We start from the raw sequence: 21,609 nt of genomic DNA, 5'->3' as shown, positions 1-21,609 counted from the left end.
TGCTGGTGTGGTCATGGTGCGTCGAAAAAGCAGCAAAACCAAGTTGGTCGTTGCCTACGGCCCTCAGCGCAGCTCCCCTTTTTTCCAGAGGGTATAATTCTGAAATGCACCCCCTCCTCGCCCTAAAAATGGAGCCGAAGCGGGAGAATATGCTGTTCTGCTGTGCTGGGGGTACCTCCAGGTAACGGAGGAGGACGGTGAGCTCCACGTGAAGATGGCTGCAGGGCTGTGAGCTTCCATTTTGAATCACAGAGAATGATTTTTTTTTGACTGAGGTTTTTTCTTTCTGTCTTTTTAGCACCTGCAAGAGAGTGTAAAGCACACTGCAAATTAAATAGGATTTTGCAGTAATACTCAGGGCAGGGAATTCCTTTAAGTGACTTAACATTTTTCTATTTTTTTTTTTTTTTTTAAGGTTTATGTAGCATGCTTGGCCCATTTACCTTGCAGTACCTTATACTGGCTCAAAAATGAGGGCACGTACAAGTACCAGCCAAAAGGAAAGAGAAAGGCGGGGGGGGGGAAGGATTTAAACGCCTTTATTGCTAGTTTTTTGCTTTGGTAGGTACTTTTAAGACTGCCTGCTTCCCCACTTACCCCCCCCCCGGTACCACCCCGCCGGCTAGAGGTGGGTGACGGAGCGAGGTGATGGTGCATCTTGCGTGTACAGACGGAGGAGAGGAGGCTGCGCGGCCCCCGCTGCCGCCATTGTTTTAAGTTAAAAAACAGAAAAAAAAAAACCCCAAAAAAACCCGTTCGGGCGGGAAGGGGCTGAAGCAGCGGAGGCGCAGCAGCACCGCCGCCATGCCCAGGGGTTGCGGCAGGCGGGCTTCCCGACCCCGTCGCTGCTCCCTTTGCCCCCCAACACCGTTCCCCGGGCCGGTGCGGGGGGGAATGGCGGGTCTCCCCTCACGGAGGCGGGAGGGTTGGGGGGGGGGGTCGATGGCGGAACCCCCGTTCTCACACCACCCGCCTGCGCGGCCCCTTTAAGGGCCGGCGCTTGCGCGCGACCCCCCTTCCCTTAGCAACCGCCCCCCCCCCTCCATCGGGGCGGGGGGGGGAGGGTCACGCGCGGCCGCGGCGGGAGGGGGCGCGCGGGCGTGCGCGAGCCGGCGGCGGCACGAGGAGGGCGGGGCGGCGGGTAGGGAGGGGGGGGCGGGGCGGCGCGGGCGGGCGGGATTATTATGGGCTGTGGGCGCCGCCGCCGCTGAGGAGCAAGATGGAGCTGTCTGCAGTGGGGGAGCGCGTCTTCGCCGCCGAGTCCATCATCAAGCGGCGCATCCGAAAGGTGAGGGACCGACCGCTGTGGGAGTGGAGTGGAAAGGGGGGGGGGGCGGCCGCCGGACAGCCCCCTTCTCCCGCCCCAGCTCCTCACTGCCGGGCCCCGGCCGAGCCGTTCGCCGGGCCCCCGCCTCACACACCCCCCCTCACACCCCCGTGTGTGTGTGTGTGTGTGTGTGTGTGTGTTGCAGGGGCGCATCGAGTACCTGGTGAAATGGAAAGGCTGGGCCATCAAGTGAGTGCATCCCGTCGCGGGGGGGAACCCGCCGCCCTGAGGGGGTCGGCCCCCGGGGCTGTGGGGGGTTTGGGGAGGGGGGACGGGATGGGATGGGATGGGGGTGTGGGGGGGGGGGTTGGGCTCTAACCCCCTCCGCTTATCCCCCTCCGCTTATCCCCCTCCGCTGCCCGTGCCCCCGGCAGGTACAGCACCTGGGAACCCGAGGAGAACATCCTGGACTCCCGCCTCATCGCCGCCTTCGAGCAGAAGTGAGTGTTCATCCCCCGCCCCGGGCTGGGGGGGCTGCAGCAGGTTTGGCTTGGGGTGGGTGCGCGGGAAAGGGCGTCCAGGCTCTTTTTTTTTTTTTTCCTTTTTTCTTCCTTTTTCTTTCTCTTTTTTTTTTCTTTAAACTTGTATGCTTCTATTTCTCCCTTTGGGAAAAGTTTTAACTTCTTGACAAATTTGACTCCCTAAAGGGAACGAGAGCGTGAGCTGTATGGGCCCAAGAAGAGAGGACCTAAGCCTAAAACTTTTCTCCTGAAGGTAACTCTTATTTAAATAACTTGGGCCTAGCCAAACATCTCTCAAATCTCGCTGGTGCGTGCCCTTGGAAAGGCTGGACTTTCAAGTGACTTGTGCTGGCCGCCTGGCTCTGGGAATGCGGGGACAACCCGACAGGAAAGTGGGGGGGGGGGGGGGCAGGGACGCAGTAGCGTGTGAGGGGAGAATGTGTGTGCGTGCAACGGGTGCCCCAGCAGGACGGTCGGCACACGCAGATGTGCACGGTGAGGCTGCAGTCTCTTTTTCCAATACCCTCTCCCTCTTTACGGCCTTCTGCTGCCGCAGTGGAGAGCTAGCCAGCCCCGCTCCCTCTTTCTTCAGCAGCCTACTCCATCCAGCCCGTGCCCTGCAACTTAGCAGCGTGCTGAGCCATCAGGCAGCTGTGGCGGGAATCCCGCTGCCACTTGTGCTCCTCCGATTGTGTTTCAGGGCGTAGGTGCTCCACGGGAGTTTTGTGAAGGGTTCATGTTTTGATCTGTAAACTGTAGGCTTGTTTCGCTTTTTTTGGGGGGGGGTGAGGGGAGGAGTGTTTCACCTCTGCGTAGGATAGCAGCTGAAGTTTCCAGTTCCCCTCTGATAGACCCAGCACCTCTGCAAGAAGGTGGTGTTGTAGCATCTCTGCTTGCTTGCAGTGAAGAACGAGGAAGGTTTCCCTAGTGCAGTCCCCCTCCAATTTTTTTTCTTTCTTTTTTTAATTAAGGAATCTGGTAGCTGCGTGACTGCTGCGTGAGCTCTGTGGATTTATTAGTTTACAGACAAAACTCCTCACTTTGCTCCCCTCCTGCCCCCCTTCCTCTCCAACTATCTCAATATCAGACTACAAATGAATGTAGAAACAACACACTTTTGTACAATTAAGACAGACGAGCGAGTTCACAGCTTCCCTGGTTTTGATAAAGCCCTGGAACAGCCAGGGCGGACCCTGTGGTAGGGCATCGCTATCACTAAGTCATCCTATGGCTTTGGGCAAGTCATTTAGCCTTTGTGCATGTTTCCCCATCTGTGAAACAGGTTAATACTTTTCTTTGCCTGACAGCAGTAGGAGCTTTATTCAAGTCAGCGCAGCACTTTAACTGTATGAGCACCAGAAAGAGTGGTGGGGGCTAGGCTGTCACCCCTCCTCTGCTTTAAGAGGACATAACGAAGCACACAGAAGAAATGCAGGAACAGGCGTATTCTGATGCCCTGAGTAAAACCCAGGGGACCCTGGTAATCCTCGAAAAGTCCTGCTGATGGAACTGTCCTTCTCCCTCACTGCCTGTTTTTCTGCAAACAGTTTTCTGTATCTGCAGACTGAGAACTGCAAACATAACTGATATGTACCACCTCTTACGCTTTATTCAGGGAAACTAGACTAGTTGGTTTTTCTCTTTCTGGCAGTCATGCATTAAATGAAACCCTTGTGTTTAGGTTTCCAACAATGCAGAGGAACGCTTAAAGGGAAACCACCAGCTTAAAATAGTTCTCTGCTTGAATTAAAAAATACTGGTGTTTGTAACACCTGACGTTGTTCAGAGTGGTAGAGAAGTGTCTATGCTGTGCTTTTAACGTTACTGTGTGTAATCAGTTTCTTTTTGATTCTGAATGTGATACGGCAAAATCCATTGTCAATTTTTCACTCATTTAAAAAAACAAAACCAACCCCCAAACTCAAAAATAAAATCCACTCATTCCTCCTCTTCTCCCCTTGCCCTTTAAAACCCTCCTAAACTTGGAACCTGAATTATTCACCAGCTCACATCCCTGACACGTTTCTGTGGCACACCTTCCTTCTGCCAGCTATTCAAACACTACTGAAAACCTGTAGGCTTGCAGAGCTGGCTTGGTACTTTGTAGAAGATGGATCGCGATAGGGAGCGAGATGAGCTCTCCTGAAGGCTGGTGCCACGTTGTGGGAGAGGCTGGCAGGGCAGAGTGCTACCACTGCCGCTTGGTTTGCAGCTCTGGGGAACGGAGCTGGTGAAGCTGTTAGTGCTCTGACTTGCCGTTTTTCTGTGACTTCAGATCCTACCCTAAAAATAACACCCTAGGCCAGGCAGCAAGAAGTAACTCTATCTCAGCTAGCCCTATCTGAACTTATTTGAGTTCTGTTCAGGCAAACCCACTAGCTGTGGCTGGAAATGTGATGGAGACGATGATAGTTTGCGTTGTGTGCATCTCGGTCAATTCTTCTGACCTGCCGAAGATGCGGGCTTGACCACTGCTTAGCCCTGCAGCACTGGTGCCGCTGTGGGAGGAGTGGGATTTGGTCCTGCCTCGTGCATCGCTAACGATGTTTTCGGTTCTTTCAGCTGCAGAATCTCTTGCCAGTGAGAATTTCGGAAGCAGGGGAAGAAATTTGATTCTTGCATCCCAGAGGGAGCCTTTGGAGTTGGCAGTTAGAACAATATTCTTTTTGATCTGTTAACTGAACAGATTAGGCCTGGATGCAGTGATGTTTAAGCAGGAGTCTGACCTAGGACTGCTTTGGTAGACTAGTCTGCCCTCGACTCAGCGGCTTGCTAGGATTTTTCATTAAACTTAGGCTTCTGAGTCTCCAGTAAGGCATTGAAGTAAGTGTCCTGATATGCCGCTCAGTCCCCTGGCTTGTGTGGGTGTTGTAGTTTGCAGCTGGGGCTAGGTTTGTCCTGGGATTAGTTCTCAAAAGCTGCAGATAGGCACCCAGGGGGATTTGCAGAAAGCATTCCAGCAGGTTAGTGGCCCACGCCTTTGGAAAAGCTTTGAAAAGCTGCATCTTCGGCCACCTGCTGCCTTTGTAAGCCAGGCTCCTGTTGCTGAGAGCTAACACTTGCCCTTTCGATCAGACTGCAAAGGGAAATTACAGTCCAGGCTTTGTAATATCGCTATCAAGATGGCCGGTGTTGAAAGTGACCCCTGCAAACTTCAGCTGCAAAGTTTTGGGCAGGAAATGGGTCTTTATCCTCTGCATACTAGGGGCAAACTTTCCCACAGCTGAGATCAAGCTTGGCGGGAGGTTGTAATTCTTGGGAGGCTGCTGGTATGCTGCAAGCTTTGTGCTGAGTGCATGGGAAGTGGAGTCCTTGGCCTGAAATGCACGTAAAGCTCTTACCTTACTACTTAGGTGTCTGGCAGAAGTCGTCTTTGAGGACAGGCCCTTCAGCTGTAGGTCAGAATGGAAGCTGGTGCAAGGTTAGAAAGAGATGTAGTGCGTGCTATAGTGATATTCCTTTTTTCCCCGGCTCGGTTTGCTCTTTTTATTTTGCTTTTCCCTCAGCACTGCGCTGTGTGGAATGCAAATCTCACCAACTAATCTAATAAAGTCTAGCAAGTGCTATTAAGAGACAGAGCCCGGTTTGCAAGCTCAGTGGGTGGCTAGCAAAGCCCCCTAGTCGGAGTGGCTGTAAATACTAAGGTGAAAAGACTGGAGAAGGTTAATGGGAAGGAAGAAGTAAGGGAGAGTAAAGGAGAGCCTTAGTGGGTGGGGGTTTGTGGGGGGAGAAGGGGCCGAGCAGCGTGGTGTTCTGTCGCTTTGCCCTTCCTTGAACTCTAAAGTTGGAGTTGGGTTTCTTTTGATCTCCTCCCTGTTCGTAAATTATCCCTGAGTGGTTTGAAAACAGACCGTTCCCCTTTGTAGCATTTTGTTCCCCATCCAGTAGGGAAACTTTAGTTTATGGCAGTGTTGCTTGGGAGAACTGTGCTATGAACTGGCTTGCTGTTGCCTTGTCACTTGGAAGACTGCAGAAGAAAGAGGGCGATAAAAAGGCAGAATGGCAGCCAAAAAGGGGAAAGAAGAGCTCTTGCGAATGCTGTTTGGAGCAAGGACTGTGGGAATGCAGGTGGAGAATAAAAGACAAAGCAGAACCAGTAATTTATGAGAGAGTACTGCTACTATGGTGCAGCAGCACTACTGGAAATGACTTGATTTTGAAATAATTAACTAGAAATCCGTTGCCTTACAAGGTCTTTTTTTGTCTTTTTTTTTTTTTCTTCCAAATTGCAGAGGTTTTGATACAAATCAGGTAAGAAAGGCTTTTCTAAGCACGTGTCCATGTACGTGCTTGTGTGCTTCAGTGCGTTAAGGGAATGAATGAACAAATATGCTTGCTGGGCCTCAAGGGACATTTATTCAGAAATAGTAGGGAACAGGGGAGCTATACTAGTTCCCAGGGGCAATGAGGGAGAGCTGTACAAGCTAAATAAAGGTGATACATATCCCAAAAGGGAAGAGGGGGAAGGGAAGCAATCCTAGCAATTGGCTTGCTCTCGTGACAGAGCACTGCAGCAAGCCTCCAGAAGCTGCATCCTGATGTAGGCTGAGCTGTAAGCAGAGAGTGAATTACTTCGTATACATGCTGAGTACCTCTTTGGCAGTGAGCAAATCCTGCGGGTGAAAACAGCAAAACTCAGAGAGGCAGTTTCCATTTGGAAAACTTCTGAGTTAAGTAGCAAACTGTGGTGACAGAGCTGAAAGGATTAAACGGGTTTGTTTTTTCGAAGACCTTATGCTCATACGGCTCATAAGTGTGATCGAGTAATGGATCCGTAGCAGGGAGAAGTGCGTTTCCAACAGATAAAACTGAATGCTGAGTCCTCTCCAAACCAGAAGTAGCAAGTTACTTAATGTGAAGTTGGAAGCAGGAGAAGGAGAGCCCAGAAAATGTGCTGTCCTCTGCAGGGAAGAGACTTGAGTTCGTGTAGTTGATGCCTGAATAAACCTGATCCTGTGGTAGGAATACTGAGCTTTGCAAGTGAGAGGGCTCTGGGGGCTGGTCTTAGATAAAGCATCTGATACTATTTTTCTTGAAACCTTACCTGGAAAAACAAGCTCGAGGTAAGCTGAATATTTGCATATTGCTCTTTGGAACTTGTGTGGAAGCTGGCCACTGGGGATAGCAGTGTAGTACCAGGGGAGGAGTGTTGGGTCCCAGCTTACCCTCTCTCTTAATAATCTGGCCAAAGAGATTGATGCTGTGTGTAGTCTACCCGGAGACTACTGAAACTGTAATTTAATAAATGCAGAGAGCTGAAACATGAGTTAGAAACAGCTTTAAACTTGAGGAAGTGCCCCAGAACTAAATGGAAACGTAGACACGTAGCAAGTGAAGGAGACCTACTGGTTCTGGCACACTGGAAAAGTCCTAGCCATGGACCAGGGCTCTGTGCTAGCTGCTGTGTAAGCACAAAACCAAGACAGGTCTCTCTGTCAAAACAGGACAGGAGCTGATTAACGTGCACGGGCTGAGCAACTAAAATCAGCAGGACTATGGAAGTGGCTGGGCAGTGACCATCCCAGCATTATAGCTTTTCATTTAATGTGGTTGATGGGAAGCTTTGCTGAGGAATTTTGGGGTGTATAAGGCAACTGTGGGTGTTTGTGACTGCTTCCCCCAGACTCGGGGGAGGCCGCCTTTTTTCTCATGTGGGTGATGGAAGGCAGCACTGTGGGCAGGCGGCAATTAGACTCGACTCTGAGCAGAGTGGCACAGAGGGGGCATGATTACAGGGTAGAGAATTCATCTAGAAGACATGCGGCGTTGGCAGCCCAGGAAGCCCTGAAGGATGCCTGTGTCTATCCGCTGAAGCTGTGGATCAAGGATTTTTACTGGCGTTTCTGTCTGTACCCTCTGTCTGGCTTCCCTGTCCTGTGTTTTGGAACCGGACATTGTGTTGCACTTTGCTCTCAGCTGAACAGTGGTAAATTGGCGAGAAGCCCAAAGCACAAGAGCAGCAATGCTGGAAGGGCTGGCTGTGATGGGAAGGAGGGGGGAAAGGAAGAATAAAGTTGTTAATCCAGGCTGTGCTGGTATGTAATGTCAGAAAGCAAACTGTAGCTTGTCCTGGTGTTTACCGTCTGCTTCAGAGGGACCTGTGAAGAGAGGGAGCAAGCACAGCCCTAGATGTGCGTCTGTCTCTGCCTGTGACCTCCTGACGGGGTCTGCGGGGTCTCTAAGTTGTGGATCAGTAGGATGGGGTGGGGAGAGTTGATATGTGGTGCAGGGAGTTCGTCTGGTGCTGCTGCTGTGCTCCAGCCTGTAGGATGCCTGGGACAGGAACTGTGTCTACCTATTTGTTTTCTGAACAGTTTAAGGCATGGAGTAAGGCACGAGGCTGAGCAAAGAGAAACTAGCTGGACACTGGGATGCTTCCTGCTATAGCAGGATGTGTTGGGTTTGTCTGTGCTGGGGATGCTTCCCTCTAGCTAGGTGAAACAGCCCTGTTACAGCCCAGGGTTAACGTGGAGAGTGTCTGTGCCTGCCTTGGCAGTTGTATTACTCGTCCCTGTTTCTTTGTCAGTTGGCTAATACAAAGCCTAGAGTCCCTGGTTCAGATGAGCCTCCGGTCTGTGTGTTCACATAACAACCAGGGAAGGAGGCCTCATCTTTGTAGTCCTTTTAAAGCCAGGATACAAGTAATATTGAAGGGCATGATCATCTAACATTAGCCAGGGAGGAACAAAATGTCTTTGCGTCTCTATTCTCTGCTCATTCAGGATCTTCTGAAGTTCCCGTGGGGATCTCGACGGTAGAAGAGGGGCACTGGGGTGACAGCAAAGCTCTGGGGATGTAGGGCCAGGGCTTTGAGCTTATTGTGCAAGAGCTGGCCTGGGCCCCTCGCTTCGATCTGTTAGATTCCTGCCTTCACACGCACGGTTTTTTTTCCCCAGGCGTTTCTCTGGTAGGAGGCAGAGCCTGCAGGGTGACAAAGGAGATGGTGTTGGAGTGCTTAAGCTCTTAGCTGGCAAGAAGCCATCCCGATGTTGGCTAGGGGGCAACGGGATGGAAAAGTTGGGGAGGAAAAGCAGCTGTCTTCTTCTAGCGCTGCAGTTCTTGTCGTGCCCACGAGGTGGGGGAAGCTGCTCACTAGATGGGCAATGGGAGGGGTGGCTCGCCTGTCCCCTCCAGGCCTGGGTGACTTCTGCCTGTGACCGCTGCTGAGAGGGAATAAGGAAGGGGGTTTGTTTGGGCAAGGAGTGGGGTGCAGGTGGGAGGCTGAGCTCTACAAGCAACTGTGCTCTGACAAGGCGTGGTGTAAGAATATGCTCTGGGTTTCTATGCCCACAGGGTCTTTGGGTCGTACTGCCTCAATTTACCAATGAAACTGTTGTTCCTGCTGCCAGAAAACGTTCCTGTCTCTGGTACGTGAACCAAGGCAGGTTTTGGCACTATCTCCAAGCTCCAGAAGAGCTTAAAAGTCTTGTTCCCCTGCTCTGGCTCTCAGGGAAGGCTGACACCGAGCAGTTGAACTGGTGCTGCTCCTGCTCTGTTTCGTTAGTACGTTTCAAACAAGTGTGGTGTTCAAACGGACAAGGCAATCTCTTCTTTGGTCATGCAGTTAAACTTGACTTGAGTTCCAGCTGGCCTAGTCTCTGGCTTTAAACACTGGGCCTTGCTGCCACAGCAGAATAAGGATAAACAACTTGCTTGTGGTATCTAGTTAAAATTAAGCTTCAGATCTCTGCATTTCTTGTGTTTAGTTAAGACAGCTCCAACAGACCACTCTCACCCGCCTCCAGTTGTGTTCCTCAAGACCCTCTTCTACCATGCTTTCCAGAGCAGATGAGTCTGATTGTGGGAAGGGAAGAGCAAACTGGATGCATTACTCTTCATCTCCCCCTTGTCTTGTGCTCATTTCACAGAGGACCTGATACAGTCTCCTGTCTTGGGACTTGTACGTAATTTTGGATGCTAACTCAGCACTAACAGCCCCAACGCCTAGGAGGACGCTTGGTTGTTTGGCTGGCAGTGGAGGGTTGTGTATGTTGGCTGGTCATGACTGAGGGGGCCTTGGGAACCATTAACTGTAATCCTAAAACATGGCTGGAGGGTCGCAATTTCCTCTTGGGGAAAGCACGTGCCAACAGGGGCACAGCCTAGGGAGTAATTTGCCCAAAAAGGATATAGACAGTGCCCTGTGCTTGTATGGGGCTGCGCCATAGCTATCAATAGTCCATAGGTGTGTACGTGTGCTTGTCATTAATGTGGGTATAAACGTGACATGGCAATGCTGGTAAGCGCGTGTCCTGATGTTAGCGATGCCCAATTTGAGATTTGGCTGCACCTAGGTTGCCTCTCTGACCCTGTTTTTTTTTTCTCTCTCCCCACCACCGCAGGCTCGGGCCCAAGCGGAGGCCCTCCACATTGGGGATGTACACTTTTCTGTCAAGCCTGGTTCTAGCACCTCCTCTCCCAAGCTCCACTCCAGCGCTGCAGTGCACCGGCTCAAGAAAGACATCCGGCGATGCCACCGCATGTCCCGGAGACCCCTGCCCCGTCCAGACCCCCAGAACGGTGGGAGCGTGGGTGGCGGGGCTGGCATCCGTCCTCCCGTCTCGCCCTTCTCGGAGACCGTCCGCATCATCAACCGTAAGGTGAAACCCCGCGAGCCCAAGCGCAGCCGCATCATCCTCAACCTCAAAGTCATTGACAAAGGTGGGAAGCCAGCCAACGGGGCCGGGGGCCTGGCTCGGCCCAAGATCCCGTCCCGAAACCGTGTCATTGGCAAGAGCAAAAAGTTCAGCGAGAGTGTCCTCCGTACCCAGATCCGCCACATGAAGTTCGGTGCCTTTTCGCTCTACAATAAGCCGTCTGCTGCGCCTGCCCCCTCTCTGGAGGGCAAAGGGGAGGCCGAAGGCTCCCAGGCAGCCTCCTGTGGGCTCATTATGAGCTCCACCCCCTATGATGCCCCCAGCTCCAGCTCCTCCGGCTGCCCATCGCCTGCCCCCCACTCCTCCTCCGACCCCGATGATTCCCCTCCGAAGCTGCTGCCCGAGACCCTCAGCCCAGCCATCCCCGACTGGCGCGAGTCAGAGGTCCTCGACCTCTCGATTCCACCCGAGTCAGCCGCCACCAGCAAGCGTTCTCCCCCAGGAGGATGCAGTGGGGGGCAGACACCCTCCTTGTCCCTCTCATCTTCTGACCCGGAGCAGGAGGCCGGCGACTGGCGTCCCGAGATGTCCCCTTGCTCTAACGTGGTGGTCACGGATGTCACCAGCAACCTCCTCACCGTCACCATCAAGGAGTTCTGCAACGCGGAGGATTTTGAGAAGGTGGCGGCGGGCGGCGGCGGCGGCGGAGGCAGCAAGTGAGCAGCCAGGTCCCCCCGCTCCAGGGGCATGGGGGGAGCTCTACCTGCGAGAAGTTGTGGTGCGAATGGCTGTCCTTAGTTCTCTCCTTCTCCCCTTGGCTGTCCCTCTGCCCTCACTACCACCCTTCCTCCTCCTTTCCCCCTGCCTGCTCCCTCTTGCCTGGAGGCTGGAGCATGTCAGTGGGGGGGAGCGGGGGCACCCGCCGTTCCTGGGTGTCGCTGCCGCTGGGAGGAGGCAGGGAGGGTCGTGGTGGGGCTGGGAAGTGGTTGTTTGTCCTTGAATGTGGTGTTGTCCAATGGGCGGTGGAGCCTTTGGGGATGAGGGATGGGAGAGCGTGTGTCTGTGTGCCTGTGGGGGTCGTGGGGAAGGTGCTCTTCCTCTTCCTTCCCCTTCCATCTTTGACAAAAAGTGAAGAGGAGCTCCAGACCCTTGAAGGGGGAGGATGTAAGAGGATTGGAGCCCTTGCCCACACCCCCCCCAAGCCTTCTCCCACAGTGTGCATGCAGTCTCTTTCATTCCTATGTTTCCCTCTTGCCGTGACTCCGATCCTGCTATCCTTCCTGGCCTGCGGCCTCGCTCTGCACTCTCCTCTGCTGTCCTCGTGGCAGTTGCTGATCCAGATGCCCCCAGAGTGAGGGGGAGAGGGGCAGGTGAAGCATCATGCCTGGAAGGTGCTGGAGACAAAGCTGGGGTGGTGGGGCGTGCCCCACGCGGCATACGCCTCCATATTGGCTTCCCCTTTCCTTTGACTATTGGTGCTACCTTGGCAGTTGTATGGGTGCTTTCAGGTGCCCTGGTCCCTCTTCTTCTCCTGCATCTTCCAACTTGCTCAGCTCTGCAGGGGGAAGGGAAGAAAAGGGGAGTCTGCTTCTGGCCCAGATCTTCCTCCTGGTGTTCATCACTTGCACTTGCTTGGGGGAGAGGGCATGAAATGCCCTTCCCCGGCCTTTCCGTGGTGGAAGTGGGAGCGGGCCATGCATCCATCCTTCAGTTTGGGGAAAGATACGCTGATAGCATGATGCTGCCCCAGCCGGGTGAGGCTGGTCTCCTGCCTTGCGCGTAAGCTTCCCCCGACCCTTTTTGCTTCCCCCCGCTCCCTCAGAAGGAGGGAGGGATGGATGCTAAGGTGGGTCGTTTGCTCTTCCTGCTTCTTTTCTTCTCTCCTGCTCTCCCTTCCCTGTGGTGGATGGCCTGGAAGAGGGCTCCCCTCTGTCTTTGCAGGATCTGAAACAGCCCTTACAACTGTCAACCAAAGGTGCTAATAAGAAATAACTGTCTCTCTCACATTGTGTGCATGTGTGCTGGATCTCTTCCCCCAGAGCTCCTGTGAGCTGATCTAGAAATTCCTTCTCATCGCCCCTAGCAAGTAGGAGCAAGCGAGACCACAGCTTGCTGTTATTTACCCACGGCTCCCTCTTTCCCTGACCACCCCTTGTTCACATCCGAAATAAGCTCTCTCTTTTGCCTGCCGTTTCTGGCTTGCTCCATTTCTGTGTGGGTCCTAAGCTTCACAGTGAGATGCTGTTCCTTTGCTCTCCCTTTCCCCCCTACTCGCACAGGACTCAGCCTGTAGGGGCAAGGAAAAGAGGTGCTGATCAATCAGTGGGAGAGCCTCACCTCTCAGCCCTATCCCTGGTATTCGGGATGGGGCAGAGCGGTGTCACTTCTACATAACATGCTGCAGAGGTGAAAAGGGTGGAAAAAAATTCCCGCGCCAGGGCTCGCCTACTTACAAACCTGCCCTGGGCGGGTGAACACGAGTGGAATTGTCCCCTCTGGTGCTTCCACACGAGGATGCTCGGGAGCTGCTGGCTCCGAGGAGTGCTCTCGTGCGGAGTAGTGATTTTGTGGTTGCAGTGGTCCGAGGGTAGAAGGGAGGCAGTTTGTGGGAGAGAGGTGATGCTTGTCTGCCCCAGGGGTGTCGTCAGGGCGGTAGAAGGATAGACCGGCTTCTGACCTTAATTAGGGCTTCTGTGCCCAGAGCTTGTCTTTTCCCCGCCTCCAGCGCCTGGGTTGCTGTAATAAAATCTTTGCTGCCCTCCCCACAAGCCTTGCCTCGCAGCGGGTGGTATTCAAAGCCGTGGGGCACAGTGAATTCACACCAGTTGTGGTTGGGTGTCTGTGCAGACAGTCCGAGGGGGATTCCAGGTGCTGTTAGCACCACCCTTTGCACACCTCTTTTTTTTTTTTTTTTTCTTTCCTTGGTTAAAGAGCTTAGTGGACTCTTTGGGGATGCAATTGCATTCACAGCTGAAGCTAGGGGCAGGGAGAAAGAGACTTCCCCGATCCATTCACCAAGCTAAGGCTTCCTATAACTTGTTGGACTTGTGTGCGTGTCTGTATTAATACCTGCCTGTATTTTTTGTGTCTTTTTTTTTTTTTTTGGCATCTTTCCTGTGCCTGGCACACCCAGGGATCCCTTATTTTAGCATAGCCTATCCATTTGACTGCAGCTTCAAAGATCAGCAGTTTGTAGGCATAGGGAAAAGCTCGCTCTTAGGGAAATAGCGAGGTGATTCTTCTCTCTTTTTTTTTTCTTTTTTTTTTTTTTCTTTTTTCCCCTTCTCAACAAGAACTATTCTGCGGCTGCAAGATAAGAGGAGCTTCTTTGTGGGGTGGATGCAAACCGGCCAGTCACTTTAGGTTGTTAAGTTACTGTTTGGTGTGTATGTGGTGATGTGTTTTGTTTCGTGGTATTGAGGTTCTGGAAAAAAAAAATAATGAAGTGTTTAAGTGGGAGATAAAAGGGAACTTTAATAGGAAACTCTTGATGTGTTTTGGCCAAGATGTGTTCACTTGGCAGAATTCTTTTCCCCAGTGTCTCTTGTATGGTGTTCTTTGGGGGCAGGGGGCAGGAATTGTTTAATCGAAGGGGTTTTGCCTTTCTCCAGAGTGACAAGCAAGGGGACTGTCTGTGAAGAGCAAAACAGTGGGTCATTGTAGGGATACTCCGTGAGGACCTTCTTCCTGTGGCGAGGAGATGAGGGGACTTGTTGCGGCAGAGGAACTTGTGCAGTAGATCCTCTTTGTGGAGGAAGAAAGGAGTATGATCCGGCTTGCAGACACAGCTCGACTGCTTGTGTGACAAATCTCTCCCTGGGTGGGTCACCAGGTGGGAACCAAACCCTGAACCTCTGGATCCGCAATGAGGATCCTGTGCTGTCTTGAGTTAGAGAGTTGCTAACTTGAAGGCAGCAGCAGCCTCAAGTTCCCTTAGGTGGACGAGCCACTTGAGGCTGACTAACCTACCTTCGTATTCACGTGGGTTATGCTCCTCCTTCTGAATTTTTGCCCTTGCTCTGTAAGATGGAGATGGGAAAGAAGATCCATCTATGCCCTTTAAAAAGGGCATGGGATTGAGGGAGGAGTTTATTTTGAAAGTATCCCCTTCCCTTCCCCATAACCCCTAGAAAAAAAAAAAACAACAGGGAAATATTCTCTGTGTCTGTGCCATGTTTGTTCTCTTGTCGTCGTGTTTTTAGAGGAGATTTTATGATGGAGTGGAAAAAGTGAAATGATTAGTTTTGCATAAAAAAAGAAAAGTTTAAAAAAAATTTCTACAGGGAGAGAGCGAGAGAGAGAGAGAGTTTAAAAATGAATAATAAATGCAGTGATTGCACAAACTGTAGTGGTATTAGATGGTCCTTAGAGAAAAGAGTATTTTGTAGTATCGAAGCATGTGTGTCTGGGATGGTGTTTGGCTTGCTTGAACTGGAGGGAAAGGCATTCTGGGACTAAGCAGCAATCTCTGAGCTGAAAAGGCAAGTTGCATGTTGGAGGAACCCTGTCTACAAACCCTTCCCGTCCTTGCCTCCCAAGTGTTGGAGTGAGTTCCCTTCCCTCCCATACCTCTCCTGTGAGCTAAGGTGGAGTCTCCAAGTGGTTTTCTGGCCGAGCGGCCCTCAGAAATGGCTGGTCGCGTTCTGCCAGAACGTGGATCGGGCCACCAACATGGAAACAGTTGACTTACTTTGCATGCACAGCAAGCTGCTAAGATTTGGGGTTGGCATGTACCTTTCCTGCCAAGTCACTGTCTCTTCTCTTTTCCTTCCCCTGTATCCAAGCAGGATTAAACACGGTGGGCTTATCTCCCGGGACACAGATACGCCTCCCCTCCTTAGGGTCTCTTAACTTCTTGAAGCGTCAGGTGGAGAGTGGCATTTTTCCGTATAGGATTCACCACATCAGGACAGAGAACCGAGTCCCATCTGTATGTAGTCTGGCGTCCCATCTCTGACAGTAGTCGGATCTTCAGAGGCAGATGAGAGAGCTGCCTCCTGTGCTCTGAAGGTGTTGCCGAGTGAGGCATACCCTTGTCTTGAGGCCAGCAAATGCTGGAGGTTTTGGGGTGGGGAGGGGACAGGAACACCTCGACAGGACTGTGCTCGAGTAGGGCTGTCGCCTTTTGCTCCAGCTTCCTGGGGGGTGGTGGGGACGAGTTGCCTGAATGTTTCTTCAAAGCGAGGAGGCAGCTCTTGCGTGCTGGCTTCCCCTTCCAAGATGTCTCTGCTGGGCATTCATCTGGTGCGTGGGAGTGACTGTAGGGAAGAGGGAAGCCACCAGATGTTGGCGTCTGAACAGAAGGTGGCAGGCAGGGGATGCTAGGACAGCTTTTCTTGTCTGGACTTCTCTGGTGCCCTTGGCTTTGCAATGGCAGGTGACGGATGTCTCGATGCCTCCCATAGCCTGGGCTGCTCTTGGGAACTTTTTCTTTCTCTCTCTGCCCATCGAGCTCTGTCAGTGCTTCCCACAGCCTTCAGCTTGGAGTGGCAGCCTCCTGTCTTGTGCTCTCTTTTCTCCTCGCTGAGCAGAGTGGGACTGGGGAGGCGTGAAGCTAATGAGATGCAAGCTCCTTTTGAGATGGAAAATGGAGAAATAGAATGTGGCGAGCAGGCTCAGCTGTGGTGAGCCACTACTTAATTTCTGTTTTCAAAAGAAAAGGAGCATTTCTCCACGTCTCCCCGTTACCAAAGTTCCCAGGGAGATTTTGTGAAGTAAACAAAACAAAAAAACCAATCCTGCTCTTTACCAAGTAGGAGCTGTCTCTGAGCTGAGTCTTCCTAGGGATTTCACTCCCTTTCCCAGCCCCTCTTTGTAGAGGAGGTTTCGGCAGCTCCCAGCGTTTGGAGATGATTGCCTTCCTGGGGACCTCCTGGCAGAAAGAGGTTGCCGTGCTGAAGGATGGTGTCCCGAGTCCGCCACACTTCTGCCCACCCCAGGTCGTGGCATTAGTGGGGCTGCTCAGGAGCAGGTCCTTCTTCCCAGGGAGGTGTAACAAACCTGGAGTGCGTGTCTGGCTAATTGCTTTTTTTTTTTCCCCTTGCCTTCTTCCCCACCTTCCGACAAGACCTTTTCCTCCTTGCCTGGCGCATCCTTTTACTCCAATGTCGCTTGCTTTTGCTGCATTTTTCAATCGCCCAATAATCGTGCAAGAGCTGGGATCTTATTTACTTTTTATATATAAATATATAAATATAAAAGAAACCCTCCCCCCTCCCCTCTTTCCCCCTGTCTCACCCACCACCCTGTGCGCAGCCTTCCTGATCTCTGCTCTGAAGGCGATGTGCTGTAGAGGGTTAATTTGGGGCCGGGGATTCCGTGCCTCCTGGGTTCTGTTCCTTCTTGGTTTGCCGTGGCCTTTCTGCCAGCTGCGTCACTGCCCTGAGCCTCCGTCTCCCCTGTGCGGAGGGGGTGGGGGGTGGAGGGGACCATCCTGCTGAGGGTGCTGGCAGCCCGACTCCCGCGGTGTTTGCACAGAGCCGGAGGAACACCGAGTATTGCTTCAGAAATCCCCCTTTCCCTGTCCGTGCTTCCTTCCCTAGGTAACTCCATCAAGTATCTTCATTTCATCGATGCTTTGGAGTTGAGCAAAGAAGTGGCTTTCTTTTCTTTTCTTACTTTGATTTTTTTTTAGGTCCCTCCCCAGAGCGCAATGTGTATGGTTTCTTTTTGGGGGTGTAGATGGGAGGAGATGTTGGAGTCTATCTCCGTCCTCACCTTTGCCCTTCCGTCCTCTACTTCTCTCCTCTTTTGATGTTGCCCTGCATCAGACTGACGTGGCTAGTGGGGTTTGCACCCTTGTCTGTGCAGGGTCGACAGCCTTGGCACCAGCAGCTTCGCACGTGTTCTGCATCGTGCATCTGAGGTGCCCTGTGTCCTGCCTGCTTCGCCTGTAAGGATATTGCAGGGCCCCGAGTTCTTCTTTTGCCCTTTCTTTAAATTTCTCCTTCGGGGAGTGAAGGGAGGTGTAGTCAGTTTGCCCTTCCTGTGGTCGTGGGCTGCCTCTGGCAGCTCTTCTGTCCCTTAAAGCTTCTCTGGTGGGAAACAAAATGTCTCCAGGACCGTTCGAAAGCACGGTCCTTGTGGTGACAGTCCCTGCACCTCAGGTGAGCGCTGTGCTTCGATCCTTCTCCCTCCAGGCACCCATCCGAGAGTGCCGGCAGAGACGGCACCGGGGGTGGAGGAGCGGGGATGCCCTCTGCGCTCCCGGGCCGAGTGGAGCAGGGAAGAGGGCAGCAAGCACCGTGCTGCGGCGTAGGGAGGAAGAAAGGTGACAGAAGAGCAGTTAGGTGCCATCAGGGTGATGCCAGCTTTGGCAGCGGCTCAGAAAATCGATCTGGCGGGAGGGAAGGGGCATGGTTGGGACGAGCAGCTGAAGTGTTACTTCCCGTTTGTAGGGCCCCGGTTCTTGACTTCGTTCCTTTTTCAGCTGAGCGCTTAGAGCTTGCACTAAACTGCAGGAGTGTGAAAGCACTTTGGGGGGGCTTCAGGGCCTCGTAGGACTAGCAGAGCCCTTCCGTGCTCGTGAGCAGCCCCCCGGCTGTGCCCCGCTCTCCGGGGGTGCCAAGGGTTTCCTTCTGGGCAGAGCAGCGGGTGGGTTGCTCTTTTGCAGGTAGGTTGCTCTTTAGCTGTCCCGGAGGGAGCCTGCTGCTGCCAGCCCCCCGGCTGCAAAGGGGGACGTAGTCTTAGGTCAAGTTCTCAAACAGAACAACAACAACAAAAAAATACTCATTGTGATGACTTTTTTTAGAAAAAGGTTGTCGTGCCCATGCCTCCCCCAGGCTAATCAACTTGGTATCCTCTCCTCCTCTTCTTCTCTCCCCTGCCATTAAGCCTGGTACGCTCCTTAAGAATAGAGGACTCTCTCTTTTGGGATACTTTCCCCAAGAAAACTTGTTTGTTTTCTTTTTTGGATAGAAAGTTGTCCGGTGGTGGTGGAGGACAGGGGCCCGCCTCATCTGTTCCTTCCTTTCACCTTCCCCAGTGCCAAGCTTAGGCTCAAATCCTGCAGATTCCTGCAAATACTGAACTTTGAGCAGGCGAGTTACCCCACTGAGCTCTGTGGTACTTGGGTGCTTCAGATTCTGCCTGTGCTTGAGTTTTGGCAGCATCAGAGCCTTCTCCTTTCTCTTAGAGGAGGTCAGACCTAACTCCTAGAGTGCTGATGGTTCTGGTGCAACCCATCTGTCTCTTTATTTCCCCTCACTTGGCATACAGAGTGAAGGTGGTGAATTTTTTTTTTTTTAATTTAAAATAAACCTAAATATGTATCTTGTAATTTTTTTATTTTGAAAAAATGCATTTAAGGATTGTGCACGGATGAATTGTATCTATATATTTTTTTTTGTCTTGCAATTTTCATTTTAAATATAGTGTTTGTTCAGTTTTTTGTTTTGTTTTGTTTTTTTTAATCCAGTTCCCAGCTGGCTAAACTCTGTCTAGAGCGGATGGGTGGGAGGCGTAGCCACTGGAGGGGCGATTGAATCACCCCTTCCCCTGGCGCTTCCCACAAGAAAATGGTTTGCTCCAGGTTTGGGGGTGGGGGTTGTGCTAATTACTCTTGTATTCTTGTACATTTTGTTCTTTCTGCTGCTCTTGAATATTGTATCAATGCCAGAAATGGGGAGTTAAAGATTAAAAAAAAATAAAAATTAACCCCAATAAATTGTTACATTCCAAAACCTGTTGTCTTCTCTTCCTTGGGTGGGCTGTGACCTGCTCTGGCTATGAGCGACCTGCGGAGCTGGTGGTGGGGATACTGCAACGCCTGCCCTAAGCCAGCGTCGATCAGCTCTGCGGTCAAATGCAAACACACTTAGTACCTTCTTATGTACTGGGGGTCAGTTCTGGTTTGGGTCTTCAGACCCTTCTGGACACAGAGAAGCTCTGACAAAGGACGAGGGAGACTTCTCCTGTAATGCTGAGGGAAGGGGGGGCACTTTGGGAAGGTCAAACTGTAGCAAGCAGAACCTGAACGAGCTCCTCCAAATGGCTTTGGAGAACCTCCCATGGGTCTCCTGCATCCTTTTCTTTTAAAAATGAAATTAGATCCGAGCACAACCTAGGACCCGGTGGCTGAAAAATGCCTTGGGCTTTTCCCAACTCCAAAATGCTTGCCTCAGTGCGCTTTATGACGTGCTGTCTAAGAAATAGAGTGAAAAAGACTCTTAATGTGCATAATCAAAGCCCCAAATGCACTCCATTAGTCCCTCGCCTATAGAAACATATAAAAAAAAAGGTTACAGCAAAATTTCAGGTGGGGAAGCTCTCTTGGCACGAGATGCGATGGGGCGAGCAGATGGGTTTTGGGTGAAGAGGCACTTGCTCCTCGGGCAGGCAGGGGAGAGGAGCAGGAAGGCTACTTCTGGGTGCTGGGAAAGGGGTAGTGACCGGGTGCAGCTGTGGGCTGTCACCATCGAGCCAAAACACCTTCGGGGCTGCCCTTCGGCACACTGATCCAGGTCTCCCAGTGATCCGGGTCTTGCCTGGAGAGGGAGAAGTTGGGCTGAGCTGGCGGTTCCTGGGGAAGAGTCAAGGTGAGCCAAGGCTGGGGGTGCTTGAGATGCTTCTCCAGCATCCGAGGCTCGACAAGTCACAGGAGAGCCCTCTCCACCAGTGACGTGTCTTGGCTGGCCGGGAGCAGGGAATGCTGCCCAGCGAAGCAGAGCACGGCCAAGGTGTTCTGCTGTTTGTGTCGTGCCATCAGGCTCGCCTTGCCTCTGCCGCATGCCAAAAACGCCCGTGGGGCCGGCGCGCTCTCCCTTGCCCCGGCACCCTGGTTTTGCTGAGAGGGGAGCGGGCTTTCAGCTGGACCTGAGTACAGCACACGAAGCCTCCTCTGACCCGCGTTTTCTGGAGCTGGAGGAAGGCTGGAGAGGCAGACGCCAGCCTTGACCGGACACATCCAAGAAGAAGCCAGGATTTTCATGCTACATGGAGATCCCCAAGTGAGGGGCGCTGAAGGGTCCCGGTCTAAGGAGAAGGTGGGGTTGGGTCCATGGGGTGGCAGCTGCGGAGGAGCCCTTTTGCCCCATTAGGGTGGCCGTGGGTGTACCCCTGAGCTGGGCAAAAGCCCTGGGGGGGGATCTCCCCTAGGTAAGAGTTCTCCCATTTCCTCACCCCCACTACCCTGCTGGCCTGAGCATCACGAATGGACCAGGGTTTCCCTCAGCTGGCAAGAGGCTGCCTCATTCCCACAGGGAAGGTTGGATGGGGGGGGGGGGCAGCGTGTCTGCCCAGCTCAGAGGAGGGGGTGCCCTTCCCCTCATACCAGCAGCCCATAAAAATGTCCCTCTTGCCCGGGGGCCGCGGCAAGGCAGCCCCTTGGCCCACCTTGCCCTGCCCGCGGCCGTCCCTTCAGGACAGCTGCCAGCCCGAGACACCGTTTGGGTGTTATTAAATGGAAGAAAATCCCTTAATCGCGCCCTCCCCGTCCCTCTGGGCTGAATCTGTGAGCTCTTGTTAAAACCAGCTTCTGTCGCCAATCCTGTTCAAAACTGGGCTCCCCAAAGCCCCCCATCGCCTCTCCCCACCCTGTAGCCCACAGGAGGGCAGGGTTTCAGCATCACGGCATCCTCGCCGAGCCGGCTGCCCACTGAGCATCTTTGAATCGTTATTCATGGGACAGGGAGGTTGCTCTGGCTACTCACCAGCCTGAGTCATCACCCCCTGCGAAAATCTATTTTTGCCGTCTCTTTGTCTCCAGGAAGAAATTGTGGTCCCTGCTGAGGGAGACGGAGGGGTCGGGACCCCGGGAGCGGTGAGCCCTGCCCTGCTGCAGCACCCAACTCTTCCACCTCCCAGCATGGGCGAGTGGGTCAGGACTGGTGTGGAGGGGCTCACCCACCCCACTCGCTGCCACAGCGGCGTCAGCCGGAGAGATAAACCTTGCCACCGCAATCCTGCAGGCTTTGGCAATAAAATCTGGATGGCTGGGTCAGTGCGAAGTCCCCGGCACAGCATCCCTTCCCCCAGCCTGGGACCCAAAAAGCCTTGTAGAGGCGCGCGGCATATTTTTCGCAGGGTTGCAGGTAAAGGACACCCCTCCCACCCTGACCTGCACGCTGTGGGGTAGGGTGGGCTGCTCCAGCACCCACGTGGGTTCCTTTCGAACAGCCTGGCCGCTGACAGGGGTGGGCACACTGCAGGCAGGGGGTGACCCTGGGGGGTGCAATCCCCTGCCACCGCTAGGAAGGGGCAGGTCAGAGGCCGGCGGGCACAGGCT

At 52.9% G+C, this 21,609-nt stretch overlaps 1 protein-coding gene across 2 annotated transcripts; it reads left to right on the top strand.

Annotated features, from left to right (window-relative positions):
* Nucleotides 1-1,180: 1,180 nt before the first annotated feature.
* Nucleotides 1,181-19,066, top strand: CBX6 (chromobox 6). 2 transcript variants are annotated; one of them, XM_052789399.1, is made up of 5 exons: nt 1,181-1,288; nt 1,473-1,516; nt 1,702-1,767; nt 1,975-2,041; nt 10,185-19,066. In XM_052789399.1, the coding sequence occupies exons 1-5, from the start codon at nt 1,220-1,222 to the stop codon at nt 11,103-11,105; spliced, it is 1,167 nt and encodes a 388-aa protein (XP_052645359.1). In that variant the 5' UTR covers nt 1,181-1,219; the 3' UTR covers nt 11,106-19,066. The 2 variants fall into 2 exon arrangements, with proteins under 2 accessions (XP_052645359.1, XP_052645358.1); XM_052789398.1 differs by having other exon boundaries at nt 10,131-19,066.
* Nucleotides 19,067-21,609: the final 2,543 nt, after the last annotated feature.

This window comes from Harpia harpyja, chromosome 6 (assembly GCF_026419915.1).
Source record: "Harpia harpyja isolate bHarHar1 chromosome 6, bHarHar1 primary haplotype, whole genome shotgun sequence".
Classification (NCBI taxonomy): domain Eukaryota; kingdom Metazoa; phylum Chordata; class Aves; order Accipitriformes; family Accipitridae; genus Harpia; species Harpia harpyja.
Note: the sequence above shows the minus strand (reverse complement) of the source record. Positions and strands in the feature narration are given on the sequence as shown.